Below are 17,362 nucleotides of genomic sequence, written 5' to 3'. Positions count from 1 at the left end.
AAGAAGGGGGTCAATACAATACAATACACAGAACAGAACAAATCCTCAATACAGTATAAAAATAAAAATTTTAGAAGTACAGAGCAGAATTTAACAGTAAATGATATCACATAAGAAGATTTGGATATATTTAGAGTCCTGGAGACCTTATCGATCAAGCTGCCTCCCCCATTTGGCCATTCCATGGCTGAAACAGCGCTGGGCCAGCCAATCCGATGAAAGGACCCCTCCTTCCCATGATTCCTGCGATCCTCCATCAGGGATGACTTTACCTTAGGCAGGCAAAACAACTTGATAGGTGGGCCGTGGCACCAAGTGCCACATTTGAGTACCGAGAAGAGAAACAGAATAGGTGAGGGTTAGTATCCAATTCTAACTATCGTGTTACTTATGTTTTAGTGCTAATGACTAACAACAGAGATGCAGTCTGTACAGTTAATCAGCAGCTCTAGTCAGGATATGCTAAACTGAAGTAGTGAGTCTTCAGCCGAGATTTAAAAGCTGAGACCGAAGGGGCATCTCTTATAGTAGCAGGCAGACCATTCCACAGTTTAGGGGCCCTGTAACTAAAAGCTCGACCTCCCATTGTTATTTTATTAATCCTTGGAATCATAAGCAGACCGGCATCTTGAGATCTTAATGTGCGCTCTGGTTTGTAAGTCATGATAAGTTCTGACAAGTAATCCGGACCTTGGCCATTTAATGCTTTATATGTTAAAAGGAGGATTTTGAAATCTGCCCTAAACTTAACCGGGAGCCAGTGTAAGGATTTAAGAACTGGAGTTATGTGTACGTATTTTCTTGTTTTTGTAATAATTCTTGCAGCCGCATTTTGGATTAACTGGAGGCTGTATAGAGAACAGTTTGAACATCCAGTGAACACCGCATTGCAGTAGTCAATCCTACTAGAGATAAATGCATGAATTATTTTCTCAGAATCCTGTTTATTTAGAAAGTGCCTTAATTTCCTAACATTTTTAAGATGGAAGAAACATGATTTGGACAACTTTGTAATATGCGCTCAAAGATAACTCCTAGATTGCTGGCTGATTCAGTATAATTATTGGGGATTCCAACTGAGTTAAATGATGACAAAATATTGTTGTGATCAGCGTCATTCCCTCCAACAATTAACATCTCCGTTTTATCTGTGTTTAAAGACAAGTAGTTCTCATTCATCCATTCCTTTAATTCACTAACACAACTAATTAAAGACAACATTGGAGAAACTTCATTTGATTTAAATGAAAGGTATAACTGGGTGTCATCTGCATACGAGTGAAAATTAACATTATGTTTCCTAATGAGAGATCCCAGTGGAAGCATGTAAAGCGAAAACAATAAAGGTACCAGTACTGAGCCCTGCGGGACACCATATTGAACTTCTGTGTATAATTATGGAGTACTGTCAGCACATTTCTGTACATATTGGAATCGATTTGATAAATAAGAACTAAACCAAGCGAGCACGGTGCCTGTAAGCCCCACATCATTTTCTAGCCTGTGTAGTAAAATTGAATGGTCAGTGGTGTGAAATGCTGTACTTAAGTCCAACAACATAATTACAGTGGAGTTTCCTTCATCAGAGGATATCAGAATGTCATTTACAACCCGCGTTAGTGCCGTTTCTGTACTATGACCAGTGTGGAAACCAGATTAGAATTTCTCAAATAAATTGTAATGCATAAGGTGTGACTGAAGCTGACTGGCGACTACTTTTTCTAGTATTTTAGAGAGGAACGGTAAATTTGAAATAGGCCTATAATTATTTAGTATGTGCGGGTCAAGGTCTGACTTTTTAAGTAATGGTTTAATGACTGACACTTTTAGTGCATCAGGTACTGTGCCATGCAATAAAGAACTATTGATAATGTTTAGAATAGGCGATGTAAGAACATCCATTGCACTTTTTACTAGTTTTGTTGGCACTGGATCTAGGGAACAAGTAGTGGGCTTCATTTTAGAAATTAAAGTTAAGACTTCCTGCTCAGTTACAGGATTAAAGTTATTAAAGTCCTAAATGCAATGTGAGACAGGGTCTGCTAAGCTAGTATTTGGTTTGTAGTGTGATGCAGAGATCTGGGATCTTATATTTTTAATTTTCTCGTTGAAGAAGTTCATAAAGTCTGTACTGCTAATATCTGTTGGTATTTTGCACTGTTGATCTGAATTTCCACTTGTTAATTTAGCCACTGTTCTAAACAGTACCCAAGGATTTTTATTATTGCTGTCTACTGTATTATTGTAGAATAGTATTCTGAGTGAGCTTTAAAGAGGGCTTTTTTTATATTTATTAACACTCTCTGTCCAAGCAATTTGAAAGACATGTAGCTTTGTTGTTCTCCATCTGCCCTCCAGTTTTCAATACTCTAATTTAAGAGCTCGAGTGTTTTCGTTAAACCAGGGAGAGTTTCTGTGTGCTTTGATCACTTTTGTTTTAACACTAGAATTACCAGAGTCTACGAAAAAACTCGTAGATCCGGCCCACCTTAAAACCGTTCTCACCTCTCTTTTGTCTTCTAAATGTGCCGATTAAGAGGAGCAGCGAGCAGCCGGCTATTCCATCCCCCACCGTCGCAGAACGTTCACTAAGTTTTCCCAGCTCATGCCTTGTTTGATTATCTGGGAGTGACTGAACTGCTGGAGTTTTAGAATAGAAATAAAGGATCGCTATTTGGAATACATGCATTTCATGCGTGTTCCGTTTCTACAGTAATCTGTGTAAACACATTGCTAAAACAGAAACTTTTTCATATTTTAGTAATAAATGTTACAAAATGTAGGCATAAACTATAGAATGTGTAAAGCCCGAGTTCCTAAGATCAAATAAACACTTCCACAAAAGCTTCACACACTATATAACAACTTCCGTGGCGTAGCACGCTAAGATTTGCCTCTCAGACCGAGTAGCTTTTCTCTGCCTCACAAACATGAGTTCAATTCCCCGCTGGGGATAAAGTGTTACTTCTTTTTTTTCTTTTTAACCTCAAACAGACATAAAATTTGTAAATTGGTATGCACTGTCAGGTAATGAGATCGTTATATTTTCATGTGGGATGCTCCTTTTAAAATATGTTTTTAACAATTGAGACTGCAATTAACATGAACAACTGTCCTTATAACTTATTTTTTTCAAGATCCATAACACACAGACAGACAGAGCACTGCGTAATACAGAGACAGACAGGCAGAGATATACAAATAAACAGGGAAGGCACATGTACTGAAAGAAAAAAAAATCAACATGCGCGTTGTTTCTGTAGCACTGAATGAGCTCACCCGCTCTAACATCACCCCTCCCCCGATCTGGCTCTCTAAGTAACAGCGCAAGTACAGACACAAACCAAGTGTAATCAAGAGTACTGGTTCGATCCCCACTCACTCCTATATTTGCCGTTTTCAGTAGTAAGCTGCTCTTTTTGTTAATATTATACAGTACACACATGCACTTGATTTGTGTCTGTACTTGCGCTGTTACTTAGAGAGTCAGATTGGGGGAGCTTATTCAGTGCTGCAGAAACAACGCACATGTTGATTTTTTTTTTCTTTCAGTACATGTGCCTTCCCTGTTTATTTGTATATCTCTGCCTGTCTGTCTCTGTATTACGCAGTGCTCTGTCTGTCTGTGTGTTATGGATCTTGAAAAAATAAGTTATAAGGACGGTTTGCTCACTTGGAGCACCACTGCCTTACTGTGCCACAGAGACGCAAGTTCGATTCCCAGCTTTGAAGAAAGTGTTTTTTTTTTCCTCGAACGGACATTGAATTTATAAATTGGTATGCACTGTAAATCGTTAACTTTAAAATGTCAATCGCGGTTATTTCTGTTGATTAATTCATGCTTTTTTACTTAGAGTCAGAACAGGAGCTTTTTCAGCTTATTCAGCTTCTGATCTGACTCAAACAGCGCCAGTATAACTTCACACCCAACCTGACGCTGTTCGTTTTCAAATAATATTGCATTACTTCGATGATGTTTTCTGATTGGTACTATTCGCGTCATAAAATGATTTCTTCAAAACATCACATATATTTGTCTCTTTCTTTTTTTAAAATGTGCGTTGTAGCACTCAGCAACTGGCCACCTGCATGTTCTTGCGCACACTAAATCAGACAGCGCTAGATTCAGATTCAAATGTTAACAGTTATATAGCACAGAATGGAAATCAGCAGTTCTTAGCATTCCACCTACTGTAACTTGCTTTCTTTTTTCTTCGGTTATAGTCTTGAATAAAAGTGCACTTGTTTTGTTATACTTTTACATCAACATATGTTCCTGTGTTTGAGCTACATGGGCATGCTCAAAAAATACACGTATAATGCCATGAAAAGTGCATGCAGACACTTCAGTTCGCAAGCATTGGTACGACAATGCAGTCACAAGTACACTGCAGAGCTTTAGCGCGTCTTTATGTGAAAACAGCATCAGATGGGGAGTGTCTGATGATTGCATATAGCGCTGAAGTTACTGCTCTTTACTATGCTTTCCTCTGCATGTCCTGGAGTACAAAAGAAACAGCATACAGCAACACATGGGGACTGGCAATACTGGGGGAAAAAAACACGCGGTCGTATGTATCGTGATACACTGCAGAACTATAGCGCGTCTTTATGTAAAAACGGTAGGGATGGATCCTGAACGCGACTGAGACAATGAAAAGTGAATTTTAAAAAAATAAAGCTAACCTTTACAAATATCATAAATTACACCGGCTGTTACAGACTGAAATCAAATGTATCATTTTATTCTAATATAGTGAAAATAAAGCACACTTCTCAAATGGGAGTTGCGCAGGATCGAACTCATGACCTTCTGATTCCCAGTCAGCGACTGATAGTGTTACGCCACGGAAGCAGTGATAGTTAAGTTATGCCAATGTCTCACACTAAGACGGGTTTTTTTGGCGGTGGCTTTTTTTTGTACCTTTTGTGAAAGTGTTTCTTTGATATTTGGACTTCAGGCTTCATACATTATATAGTTTATGCCTACATTTTGTCATTTGCTACTAGAATATTGTAAACCGTTTCTGTTTTAACAATGTGTTTACACAGTCGTTGGGGGGATGGAATAGCCGGCTGCTGGCAGCTTGTCTTTATCAGTACATTTAGATGACAAAAGACGCTGGCGGAGAGGTGAGAAAGGTTTTAAGAAGCGATTTAAGGTGGGCCGGATCTACGAGTTTTTTCGTAGGCTCTGGTAATTCTAGTGTTAAGGGGAGCCACTGTGTCCAGAGCATTTCTTAAGGTCATATTATAATGTGATGTTAGCTGATCTAAATTGTTTTCCACGTTTACATTTGATGTTAACTGATCTAAATGGTTTTCCATAATTGCACTCGACTTACTCAAAGTATCCATAAATTTTGAAGCAGAATTACAATCTAGATGTCGCACTGTCTTTGTTTTAATCTGTGAGTGTGTTGGCAAGGGCAGGACTAAATCAAATGTAATTAAGTAGTGATCGGAAATAACTTCATTTAATGGAGTAATATTTAAATTTTGAATTTCAAATATGTAAGTTATAATTAAATCTAATGTGTGGTTATGATTATGAGTTGGACCTTTGACATTCTGACAAAATCCTAATGAATTTAACAAATAAGTAAAACATTTGCTAAAAGTGTCAGTTTCCACATCAGTGTTTACATTAAAATCCCCCATCAGTACTACGTGATCATAATTTATAGCCAAATCAGATAGAAGGTTGCTAAATTCAGTCATGGACAATGAATAAGGCCCTGGTGGTCTGTAGACTAGCACTATAATTGTGTTGGAATCTGTTATAATATTTAAAATGAATGCCTCAAAGGATATAAAGTTGCCTAAATTTTTAGAAGTGATTTGCATTTTGCTACAGTGAATTATTCCAAGTCCTCCTCCTCGACCAGAATCTCTAGACTTATGAAGGAACGAGTAGCCATCTGGTGACGCCTCAGCTAGGAGGACATTGTCACATTTACTAGGCCAGGTTTCAGTGAGAAGACACAGATCAGATTTTGTACTTAATATAATATCATTTACCAAAACAGCTTTAGTGCCAAGAGAGCAAATGTTCAATAAGGAGCATTTAAAACTGCATGGTTCTTTCTGACCTGGTGATATATTTTTTGTTTTAATTTGAAGTAAATTTCTGTTACAGATGCCCCTGGTGGAGGGTCTGGTTTTATCCCTTGGTCTAATTGTACACCTTATTTTTTGGTTATCAATTAATTTAAGGTTTGTATCAAGACTAAATTTACTGGATGCCCCACAAGAGGGATTATGGGTAACAGCTTCAGGATAGTAACAGGTGGGATAAACAACAGCCTGTGATTTAAGATCACATGACTGCAGCCTGGATGGTGCTCTAATCAGTCAACCAGGCAGTTTTGCTGCCATATTTTGGGATAATACATAAGATCCCCTACAGTTAGGATGAAGGCCATCTCTTTTGAAAAATCCAGGCCTTTCCCCAAAATCATCCCAATTGTTCACAAACGCTATGCTTTTATTTGCACACCAGGTATCTAGCCAGCAGTGAAGGGAATGCAATCTGCTATAAATCACATCCCCTCTATATAATGTTGGTAAGGGGCCAGATACAACTAAATTCTGACATTTCCTTTTAGCTGACAGTGTCTTTTAGCAAAAAGCATGCACCAGGGGGATTGGTCTTTTATTCCATGATTCAACAGAACAATCAATAACCAGCCCAAAGAGTTGAGCGACTAAATAAGACTAACATGTCTGTTAATACTAACAGTGATTGTAACCAGACCCCTTGATGTGGCACCCCATCATAAGCCTTCTCCAAATCACCAAAACACCTTACGCAAGCGTTTCTGTTTTCCTTGATGCTTCTGTTATGAGCTGTCTTAATGCAAAGACTGCATCAGCTGTTCCTCTGTCTGAAAACCAATCTGCTCCTTCCCTGTGATGGTCTATGACTTCAGCTTTATCCCTCTATATTTTCCACAATCCTGAATATCTCCCTTCTTATAAATGGGTACAATCACACTTTTCCTCCTCTCCTCTGATATTTTCTCCTGTTCATAAATCTTCTGAATTAGATCACACAATATATATGCTTCATTCTTTGCAGTAGCCCTTCATTTGGGGATCCAACCCCAACTACTACTCCTGGATTTTCTTCATTCAATAGGCCATTCGTTGTGTGTCTGACCAGATCAGCAGCAGATCAGTCCATCCTCAGAAAGGCTGCATTGTTTTCACACAGCTGTCCTAACCACAGTTTATCTTGAGAATAAGTAGTGCCACTGTTGACTGAAGAATTCATGTGGAAAATGGTAGTTATGTTGATTTTGGTAATCGTCCATTTACCCAGTAGTCACATAACAAATGCAATTAATGAACAAAATTTAAAAAAATAGGCTCAGAAATATTTTAATGTCGATACTAATGGGGCATATGTACTTTAGATGCACTACATTATATTTTTAACCTGCACCTATGTAAATGGTTCTCACATACTGATCCAACTCTAAGTGTGGTTTTAAATTATACTTTTACTATCTAATATTCTGAATAAAGAAATAGAGATTTCACATTATTATGTTTTAAAAGTAAGATCGAAAATGTGCATGATAGAAAAATAACTTTTCAGTTTGCAGAGACGATACAGAGCCAAAATTGAATCAAATTAAATTACTGTTTGCCATTAATTAATGTTTGGTCATTAATTACTAAAGTTAAAATGAACTCACTAGAAGTACATGTTGCTGGAATTCATATCACGGCCAAACTTGACTTTTTCTTCTCCATAGATGAAAGAAATTATTATCAGTTTACTCAGTAGGCAATACTTAAACTAATGTGGAGTGAACCAGGCTTAAATGATTTGAATAACAATACAAATAAGATTTAGAATATATTTCAACAGTGTTAAGATAAGCAAACAGGTCCTACATTATTTCTGATTATGTAAACTTGCATTCCAGGGAATTTTGGCTGTTCTGAGGAGATGTTGTCTATTGCTGCAATGATGCAAATCCAGAATATACTGTTGATTCCCCCCAATCAGAAGAAAGCAGCTGTAAGTGATGAGACTATGCTGTTTAATGTACTCTTCACTCATGTGACCCGGTAAATTACTTTTACTGTGATTTGATTATTAACCCAAACCAGCATAAATCCTTGAACCCATATCCCAGGTAAGGGAGAAGAGGACTGTGAAAGTTGTACAAGAGATTCAAGATCACCAATGCTGTGTTTTTTATTTGTTAAAACAGACCTAAGCAGCAATGCTTGATTGCTGTGTCAGTTCTACTTTAATTTATTATTTTGCACAGAATATTCAAATCATGAAGATTCATTTGAGACACAGACAATGCCAAGAATTGGAAATTGAAAAGAAAAAAAAAACCCCAGCAAAGCCAGATGTGGACAGCGGAGATTCAAACATATACAGTATGCTGATGCATTTTTACTGCTTTTGAAAGCTGCGTAAACGTCAGCTTCTAGACACGTGCAGACACATGCTCTGCTCACCACAATTTCACCACCGCTGCCCTGATAGTACAGCATGCCATTTCCTCCACTGATGACACACAGCGGCAGTGAAGAAGGTGGTGTATGCCCTTCACTGATGGTACCTGGGCTTAATAATTTCTTTCTTGCTTGGATGGAAGGAGGGTGGCCCCCTTATTTCAACATCCATATAACTTTCTGACATTTTTTGAACAACCTAGTAACTAAACATTAACAGAATGTAATCAAGATAGTAACTCTGGTCTCATTTAAATACCAGCATATCTGTATGAGAATGCTGGGATTTGTTACATTCTTCATCTGGATAATTTTCCACATGCATCTGGGATTTGTACAAAGTCTCAAAGAGAGCTTTACCAGGTTGACTTTTGTGATTCCTGACACATTCACCCGACTGTGGAATTAATTCCTAAGATAGTCTATATATGCACAAGGGGTTCCTGTTTGAGTGTTTCTGTTCCTGTCAGTGAATTACAAACTCAGATTTTCTCTTACGATGTACATTTTCCTCACTATTTCTTCTAGGCCATTGAACATAGGAAATTTTCAGTTAAAGAAGGTGATCACCTCACCATGTTAAATATCTATGAAGCATTTATAAAGGTATGAAAAATATTAATCGCGCATAAATGTTAATTTCTAAATTAATAATGTGATGTTTTGATCTAGCAAAGTAATTCTTTATGCATGTTGCTTTTGTAGAATAACAAAAGCTCTCAGTGGTGTAAGGAACGATTCCTAAACTATAAGGGTCTACAGCGAGCTGTAACTGTCAGAGAGCAGCTACAGAGAATGCTAGCCAAGTTCAAAGTGCCCAAGACATCTAGTGAAGGTAACATTCTTCATTTGTTACTGCTGAATGTGAAAGAATGCCAAGGTCAAAGTGCCAGTCAATTAGATATGCAATGTTGATTTTTAATCCTGTTTTAGTGATAATGCTGTCTTTGCTCAGATATTTTACTATTTTATCTTCTTTATGTCATCTTTTAATTAATCCATATGCTCATAGTAAACAAATTAAGACACATCTAGTAACTGTGAGATCGTTGCATTTTTCAGAAATCGATTTGCTAGTGATGCGTAGCACAGCTATCCCCCTTGGACACTTAGGCCAGCAGGCTTCCCTTCTGACTAAGTCATTGTCAGAATTTGTGTGGTTTTCTAGCCCATCCGTATAAAAGCCTATTACATCACCCTCTTACCCCACCCCAGCCAAAGTGGTATGTCATAGGCAGTCTCTTAAATTGCCTATAACAAGGATCGTTTCCTTTAGTGTTTTTTTACCGCCCTGGATATTATCCCTAGGGGCTACCTGCATTGTCCTACACCAGAGACCAGCCATGGTCAATACGTTCTGCATAGATTGCTACAGCAGGAGCTTTAGTTCACTGCGATAAAAACATAAAGCGGGATGGACAATTGCTTTGATTTAATATGATTTGCAAATGTGGTAGAACACGTATTAATGGTCTTCAGTTTTCTATAGATGTGACCTTCAGATACTTTTTTGAAATGTTCTTCATGGTCTTTGGTTACATGTTTGGTAACACAAGTGTTTATGTATGCCAACAGCTAAGTGGCTTACTATGTGTATTGTTAAAGACTTCTGTAGTAGAGATTAGTGGTAATTGGAAATGTAAAAATAAAAAAAAAAACATTTGCAAATAATGATGCTGTGCTCTCTATAGTAAGATTGGGTAATTGCAAAGCTTCTTTGTGTTTATTAAAAGTGACACCTGCATCTCATACAGCACTGTGAAAACACTGTGAGCATTTTCATATATTTCTTTTTCTTATTTCTTTACTTAAACTGTCAAATGTATGCCATCAATCAGTTTGTCATTAATTTAAAAATAACCACAACAGAAAGTGTGCTATAGTAGTAGTCTAGAACAAACTTTATAAACTCAATGACAAAGTGGGCCATGCTGCTTCTTCATGGACCTAGTAATGATGGATGTGAATCCCAAGCCAGGCCATTTTCCATTTGGAGTCTGCATATTCTCCAGGGTCTGAATGGGTATTCTTTTCATTGCCTCATAGAGTTGCAAGATTAGGTTCATTGGCAGTGTGGTGCAGTGATTAAAGCTTTGGACTTCAAACCCTGAGGGTTGTGGGTTCAAATCCCGCTACTGACACTGTGTGACCAAGAACAAGTCACTTGACCTGCCTGTGCTCCAATGCGAAAACCAAAAGAAATGTAACCAATTGCATCATAAATGTTGTAAGTCACCTCGGATAAAAGTGTCAGCCAAATAAGTGAATGGAAATGGGAGTTGGGATGACAGATTGGCCCCATTTTGTCTGGGTGAATGGGCCCAGAAAGTGGATTGGTGCCCTGTTTGGGTCATTTCCGACCTGGCAGGATTGATTCTGGCCCTCTGTGACCCTGAAATGTATTAAACTGGTTTGAGAATGTTATAATGAATCTCTTTATAATTTTATTTATCCATCCATCCATCTATCCATCCATCCATTTTCCAACCCGCTGAATCCAAACACAGGGTCACGGGGGTCTGCTGGAGCCAATCCCAGCCAACACAGGGCACAAGGCAGGAAACAATCCTGGGCAGGGTGCCAACCCACTGCAGGACACACACAAACACACCCAGCACACACTAGGGCCAATTTAGAATCGCCAGTCCACCTAACCTGCATGTCTTTGGACTGTGGGAGGAAACCGGAGCGCCCGGAGGAAACCCACGCAGACACGGGGAGAACATGCAAACTCCACGCAGGGAGGACCCGGGAAGCGAACCTATTGTATTTTAATTACCCCTATTATCCATTCTTCAGGTGATCCAGATGTCATCCTGCGCTGTATTGTTTCTGGGTTTTTTGCTAATGCAGCTAGACTTCACTACACGGGTACCTATAGGTGAGTGTTTTTGGACTTATATATATATATTTTGGAGTGTTTTTCTATTATTGTAACTTTTCAAGTATCGTTGAAGTAATTTACAAACAACTAGTAACCAAAACTTGTAAGTGGTTTGTGATAAGTGGTTAGAAGGTTCATGTTTTTATCATTTCAAGGACACTTCGTGATGACCATGAACTGCACATACATCCAACTTCAGTCCTGTATGTAGAGAGACCACCAAAATGGTACGCTTTTGTTTGTTTTTTGCTACACTAGGATTAAATCAAAACATTTAGTATGAAAACTATTGTTAATGCTCAATTATTGTCACAACAGCACCAGTTAATTCAGTAAACCAAATTAAATAGGAGAATGCTGTTGTGGAATGTAGTGTTGTCAAACACTGGGTGTGCTTGAATTTGGATTTGGCTGTTTAGCCAACAGCTTCATTGAGCTAGCTGCTTGTTAACTGGGAATCAACCATTACTTTCTGTCCCTCTCACCTGCAGATTATTTCTCGGTAGTTGCTACTCATTTGCTTATGTGTCTTCAGCCTGGACTGGTGAACTCACTGCCTCCCTAGCTAATTTTGCTTTACTGCTATTTAACAAAAACAAAACATACTTCTAATGTCCTTTTTGATAATAATAGCAAACAATAAGAGACCAAATCAAACAGAACAAATACCTAAACTGAATCTGAAAACAGGTAGAGTGTAGCAATAAAATTGCTAGACAAACTCAAAGAAAGATCAAAAATACACACTAGAAAATAAATTCAAAAATGACTTTACAAAACGGGGGCTCAAAAGAGGGCCAGTTGCAAAGCTGAGATAACATGATGCTCGAGTGACGCACCTTTCCAACACCCCTAATTTATGTTCCCTGTGCTTCCCCTCCACATCATGAATGCAGTGAAATGGCCAGTGCATAGTAAACAGACAAGGGCCAGGGGTTCTACACAAGCGTTAAGGACCACCTAGCCCATCTCAGTAACATGGATAAGAAGGAAATGGGGAGACAGAGAATTGACCGCTAGGCCTACTCCTCCCAACTTTTGACATCTTGCCTCCCTGTGAGGCTAAGGCCCAGCTCTTTAGAGTTCATAGAACCGAGTGCATCAGAAATGAACAGGCCTGCCTTCCAACAGTGTAATAATGAAAAGTTAGTAGAAAAGACATTTTTAAGTCACCATTTTCTTATAAACAAAGAACACAGCAAAGACAACAGAATATGCTAGCATTTTAGTATTAATAACAGTATAAATACTCCCAGCAGGAAATAATGAATAATTGTGTTAACTGAAATAGTACAATTACTTAGTAGTCTGCAACAACAGCCATCCTTCCCCAGAGAAAAGATCTCTGGAATAATAAAATCAGCCACATCTTAGCAGTAATATAGCATTATGTGATTTTAATAAAATCTTTATCTACAAAATAGCGCTTCTTGATCACGTGACAGTTTTTATGAAGATATATGGACTTCTGAACTAGTTAGCTTCAACTACTCGTGTAAAGTATGCTTTACAATGCCATGAGATTTACTAGAGTGTACAAATAAGCACTTTCAACATAGAATTTAATACAAATGGAGAAAAAAAATAAGTGTGTGAACTCCCTTCAGGGACTTTGGTTTTCTCACACCATCTAATGACACAACATCAAGTTGATGCACAACTCTTAGTTCTCCCTTGCAAGTGTGGCTGAGTCATTGAGTTTGCTCAGGGATTGACAGCTAAACACACATATTTGATTCCTACTGTTTTCCTAATGCTGCCAACACCTGCAGTCCCATTCGATGGCTGTCATCCCAGTACCCACTGGAGCACTATGAGCCGGACCTCCACTGTCCTGCCACCTGACTTCAGTCTATCAGGAACCCTGGAGCACTTGATTGCTGCTGCTCCTATGGAGTGCTCGGTGGGAACAATACAATCCTGGAGCACAACACCTCTCGCTCCTCTGCAGGCCCACTAACTGCTCTGCCTTTCTTCTACCACACTGGCTTGTAATCCCAACACTTTCTTTCTCACGAACCTTCTCTGTCCTGCTTGGGCTCCTTTGATCCTTCTTTCATGGACTCCAGACCAGTCACTCAGTAACACCCTAGAGCCGCCCCGCCACACTGTCACCTTCACCTTTCCCCCTGTGCTTTGTTTATTTTTAAAATACCCAATGCCATGGTCTCCTCTCATGACAGAGCTGTAACATCCTTTTCAGCCTGTGTTAGATGAAGTGTTCTCTGAGAACATATTCGTTGATGACAGATTAGGAATTACACTGACAAAGTGACTTGTAAGTCATTTTAGAATTGAAAGTGCGCTGTCATGATGTGCCAGATCATTGAACTGAATGTAACAATCATTGACATTGCCTTGTTATAGACGTTTGATGCTGTATCCTGTTTATCTAACTTGAGGCAGTGATAAAGTTCTTGCTTTGGGACTGTTGTACGTTCTTGAGCTGATTACACGTTGGCGTCTATAATGCATCAGAGGCTGGCTAGCTAGCCGTTGTATATGTTCAGAATTTGGTAGAAGTATCTAAAATGAGTTCAGGTTGTGAAGGATTGTAGCCAGCTGTTACATTGGAGTAACCTGAACAAGGCCCCACGGTTACAGATGGAACCTGACCCGAGCTGTTACATTCAGTTGTTATTTTAAGGATTTATTAAACAGGTACTGTGTTACTGTGTAGGTGAAAGTAGCCCCTTTGGAGACTTCATATCTTAAACCATCTTGGACCCAGTGGGTGAGTTTAATTTGACAGACCATAAAGCTTATCACCTGCTTACATCGATCAGGTCGGTAGCCTGTGCTGCATGTTTTGTAGTCTCTAGGAATGCCTGGAAGCTAAAGGATTTGTCTGAACACATGTAAGACCGCCGAGGGCTGACCTTGTTGCGTTCTTGTAGGTGGCAAACAGATCTTCTCATAGCTGTAACAACGGACTGTTCAGCTTTAATGTTAGAACATAAACCTACAGAATATAAAACTGTTACAGATTTAAAAAATAAAAATCTTATATTAGTGACTTGTAAATATTTATCCAAAATGACTTAACTTGAAAGAAATCCTACTTGTTGTTCTCACTGATTGGAAAATGATGAAACAAAGTCTGGAATGACCATTGTCTGATTGTTATTCAGGGTTGTCTTTAATGAAATAATTCAGACTTCCCAGTACTTCATGCGAGACGTGACCGTGGTGGAGTCATCCTGGCTGGTAGAATTAGCACCACACTACTACCAAGAAGGAACGGTAGGAACTCTTCATCTTCTGGGGTTTGCCTTCGGTGACACCTACACTTGCTAAGTAGTAACAGTGGAAAACTGAATCAGTAGTAATTTAAAAACTAAACTTGTAAGAAATAAAAGCTGATAGATTGTGAGAGTTAGTTTTTTTTTTTACTTAATAATATTTCTTATTGAAGTAACTTGTAAATAGATTTTTTTTTCTTTTGTTCAGCACTTGTCATTTGCCAACAAGAAAGCTAAAGTGACCTGAGTTGCCTCGGCTGAAACCAATACCATCTCTTGGTGAAAAGGAGTTGTGCCTGAATGACCATCAATGGGATGTCCTAATGGTATCATCTAGAAGATGCTGAAAGCCCCAAAAGCAACAACTCATCTGTGTAAATAGGCAAACCAAGGACTATTTTTTCCTATGTGCTGCAAACTTGAATAATTGTAAGGATTTTGAATTTACCAAAAGTATTTGCAATTTGTGCAAGTCTGCAGATTTTTTTGTAACAAAGTATTTTTATTCTTCTGTGAAGAATTTTATTGGTAATGTCTGTGAAGAAAAATAAATTTTTTGTGAAATTATGGGGACCTTGATCCTTCCATCTTCCCTTCACTTAGCATCATCTTTTCTGCTTACTCTGTGTTACCTTTGCTTATGAATGAAATAGGTACGCTTGGTGGCAAGTACAGAAGAAGTAAAATTATGATGTTTTAATACTTGAATCTCCGTCTTTGGAATTGCAATGTCTCTGTTGTATGCCAATTGGTATGGGATGAGTAAAAGCAGTGTTAATGTTTGTGATACTCCATCTGTTGGAATGAAAAATGCAATGCGTTTTATTTTTTGCAAGCACTGCAAATATTAACACTGGAGTCTACATTGATCACTTCGAATTCAACCTCTCTTAGGTGGGTAGCACAGCTAGTTTTGTAATTTTTGTCTGATGAAAAATTTCCAGGAGGGTGGACTTAGTTGTGACAGAGAATGGGAGATGGACCTTTAGACGTTGTATTCAGTCACGTGTTGCTCTGTACCTCAAAAACAAGCTTTCTCTAGCAAGATCTGCAGTTAAAAATTATATAGTTATGGAAAGCTAGTGGGTTTCTGCCAATAAGAAAAAGCCTAAAAACTCAGTCTGGATTACTGTGCCTCAAAACCAGCTTTCCATTTTTTGTGTGGATTTCTTTTTTTGTTGTCTACATTGGGACAATCTTAATGTAAAGTTATTAACACAGTTTTGACAGTTTGTTATTCTTCAGATTAACCTAATGGTCTGTTTAAATGCAGAGTCTAAGGTGCATGTATGTCAGTCAGAGTATATAATCTGCTCAGGGTGTGTTTTATTCATATTTAATTTAAATTAACGTCATTTCATTTTAATAGGTAACATTTATATATATATATATATATATATATATATATATATATATAAATTTTTTTTTTTTTTACCTTTTTTTGGTTTCCAGTAGGTTGAGTGCTGAAGCTCCCCTCACTCCATTTATTTAAAGATTTTGGGAATCTTTTAAGGTGTTTTTTTATTTTTATTAAGCAGGTGCATTTACAGCAAAAAGGAAAAAAAAAAAAGATATTGTGTGCACGTGTGCCGAAACTTGAACAACAAGTGCGATTCTGAGTGTCTGTAAACTGCAGGCCCAATACCTGTAAGTAGGACAGCCATAGTTAAAGCAGAGCTTTATGAGACTGGAGTCACATAGACGGTGGAAAGGCGCTTCAAAATACAGGAGCCCAGATTAAAGAAACATTGAATTAGTTGGCAGATTCAACTGTGTGTTTTGCTTTGTTATACACTTTATCACTGAAAGTGAAAGAATATGTGCAGCCTAATTTTAAAGCTGTAATGATGGAGCCACCAAACCCTAGAGAGACCATGTGCCTCTGTCACGGAGCTCTTTTGCTGCTCAGTCAAATATCATTTACATTTCATTTACAACGGTACATCTGAAACACATGCGTTCCCTTTAGTTTTGTATTGTGACACAATAAACTGCAAAAACAGATACCATTAAATCCAGTCATGTTTTGTTTTTTCAGTTCTGCAGTTTTTATTCCTACCTACTTTTTGAAATAATTGTCTGAATTGTGTACCAGGTCTTGTCTCAAGATTATGAGGGGAAAAAAGTAGCCAACTATAGTGGCACATTTCTGGGTTCTGCAAGTACTAGTCAAGGCTAAGTGATCAGTAGAGGGTTTGAACAGCGTTCCCTTGGCCAACATGACCACTTTAAGCACCGAGTTGTGAAGAAAATCCAAAAGGCACTTTGAAGGGCGTAGTGTACAACGGCTGCTTTTCCTAAGCCAGACTACTTGTGCTTATGTTACAGAGTATGGAGGAGGCCTGTAGGTGAGATACTGTTGCTCGGTCCTTTTAAGGCACTGCTGGCTCCGAGAGTAGCAATCACTGGCATCCTTTAATGAACCCTAACCCTCATTTTAGATGAAATGCTTCCACAATCAGTGGCATTTAGCTAAACACCACTTTAAATGATTTAGTAAATGACTTGCTAAGTGAGTCACAGAACTTCACCCTGCCCATTTAGTTCGTTTTTTAGTATGTATTTACATATGTGAAAAGTACCTGCTGCGAGAGGCCATGTCTGTCTGTCCGTCCATCCACATGAATCAGTGTGGCTCCTAGTGGACTCATTTTGTTGAAACCTGGTGGATTTATTCTTCAAAGAAAATGTGTGAGGACAGTTCAGTTTCCATTGGGATGTCTTAAACACAGCACACTACACATTTTTGATA

At 38.4% G+C, this 17,362-nt stretch overlaps 1 protein-coding gene across 2 annotated transcripts in view; it reads left to right on the top strand.

The window, feature by feature from the left end:
- Window positions 1–15,177, top strand: part of dhx35 (DEAH-box helicase 35) — a 53,951-nt gene extending 38,774 nt beyond the window's left edge. The window contains exons 16-22 of one of the 2 annotated variants that reach the window (XM_028811758.2): window positions 7,938–8,032; window positions 9,013–9,090; window positions 9,190–9,319; window positions 11,284–11,365; window positions 11,524–11,595; window positions 14,500–14,611; window positions 14,819–15,177. In XM_028811758.2, the coding sequence (XP_028667591.1) occupies window positions 7,938–8,032; window positions 9,013–9,090; window positions 9,190–9,319; window positions 11,284–11,365; window positions 11,524–11,595; window positions 14,500–14,611; window positions 14,819–14,857 (608 nt within the window). In that variant the 3' untranslated portion in view covers window positions 14,858–15,177. Of the gene's footprint in view, window positions 1–7,937; window positions 8,033–9,012; window positions 9,091–9,189; window positions 9,320–11,283; window positions 11,366–11,523; window positions 11,596–14,499 lie in introns of both variants that reach the window. The other variant, XM_051932819.1, reaches the window with a different exon arrangement.
- The last annotated feature ends 2,185 nt before the right edge of the window (window positions 15,178–17,362 follow it).

Source organism: Erpetoichthys calabaricus, chromosome 10 (genome assembly GCF_900747795.2).
Source record: "Erpetoichthys calabaricus chromosome 10, fErpCal1.3, whole genome shotgun sequence".
Taxonomy (NCBI): domain Eukaryota; kingdom Metazoa; phylum Chordata; class Cladistia; order Polypteriformes; family Polypteridae; genus Erpetoichthys; species Erpetoichthys calabaricus.
Note: the sequence above shows the minus strand (reverse complement) of the source record. Positions and strands in the feature narration are given on the sequence as shown.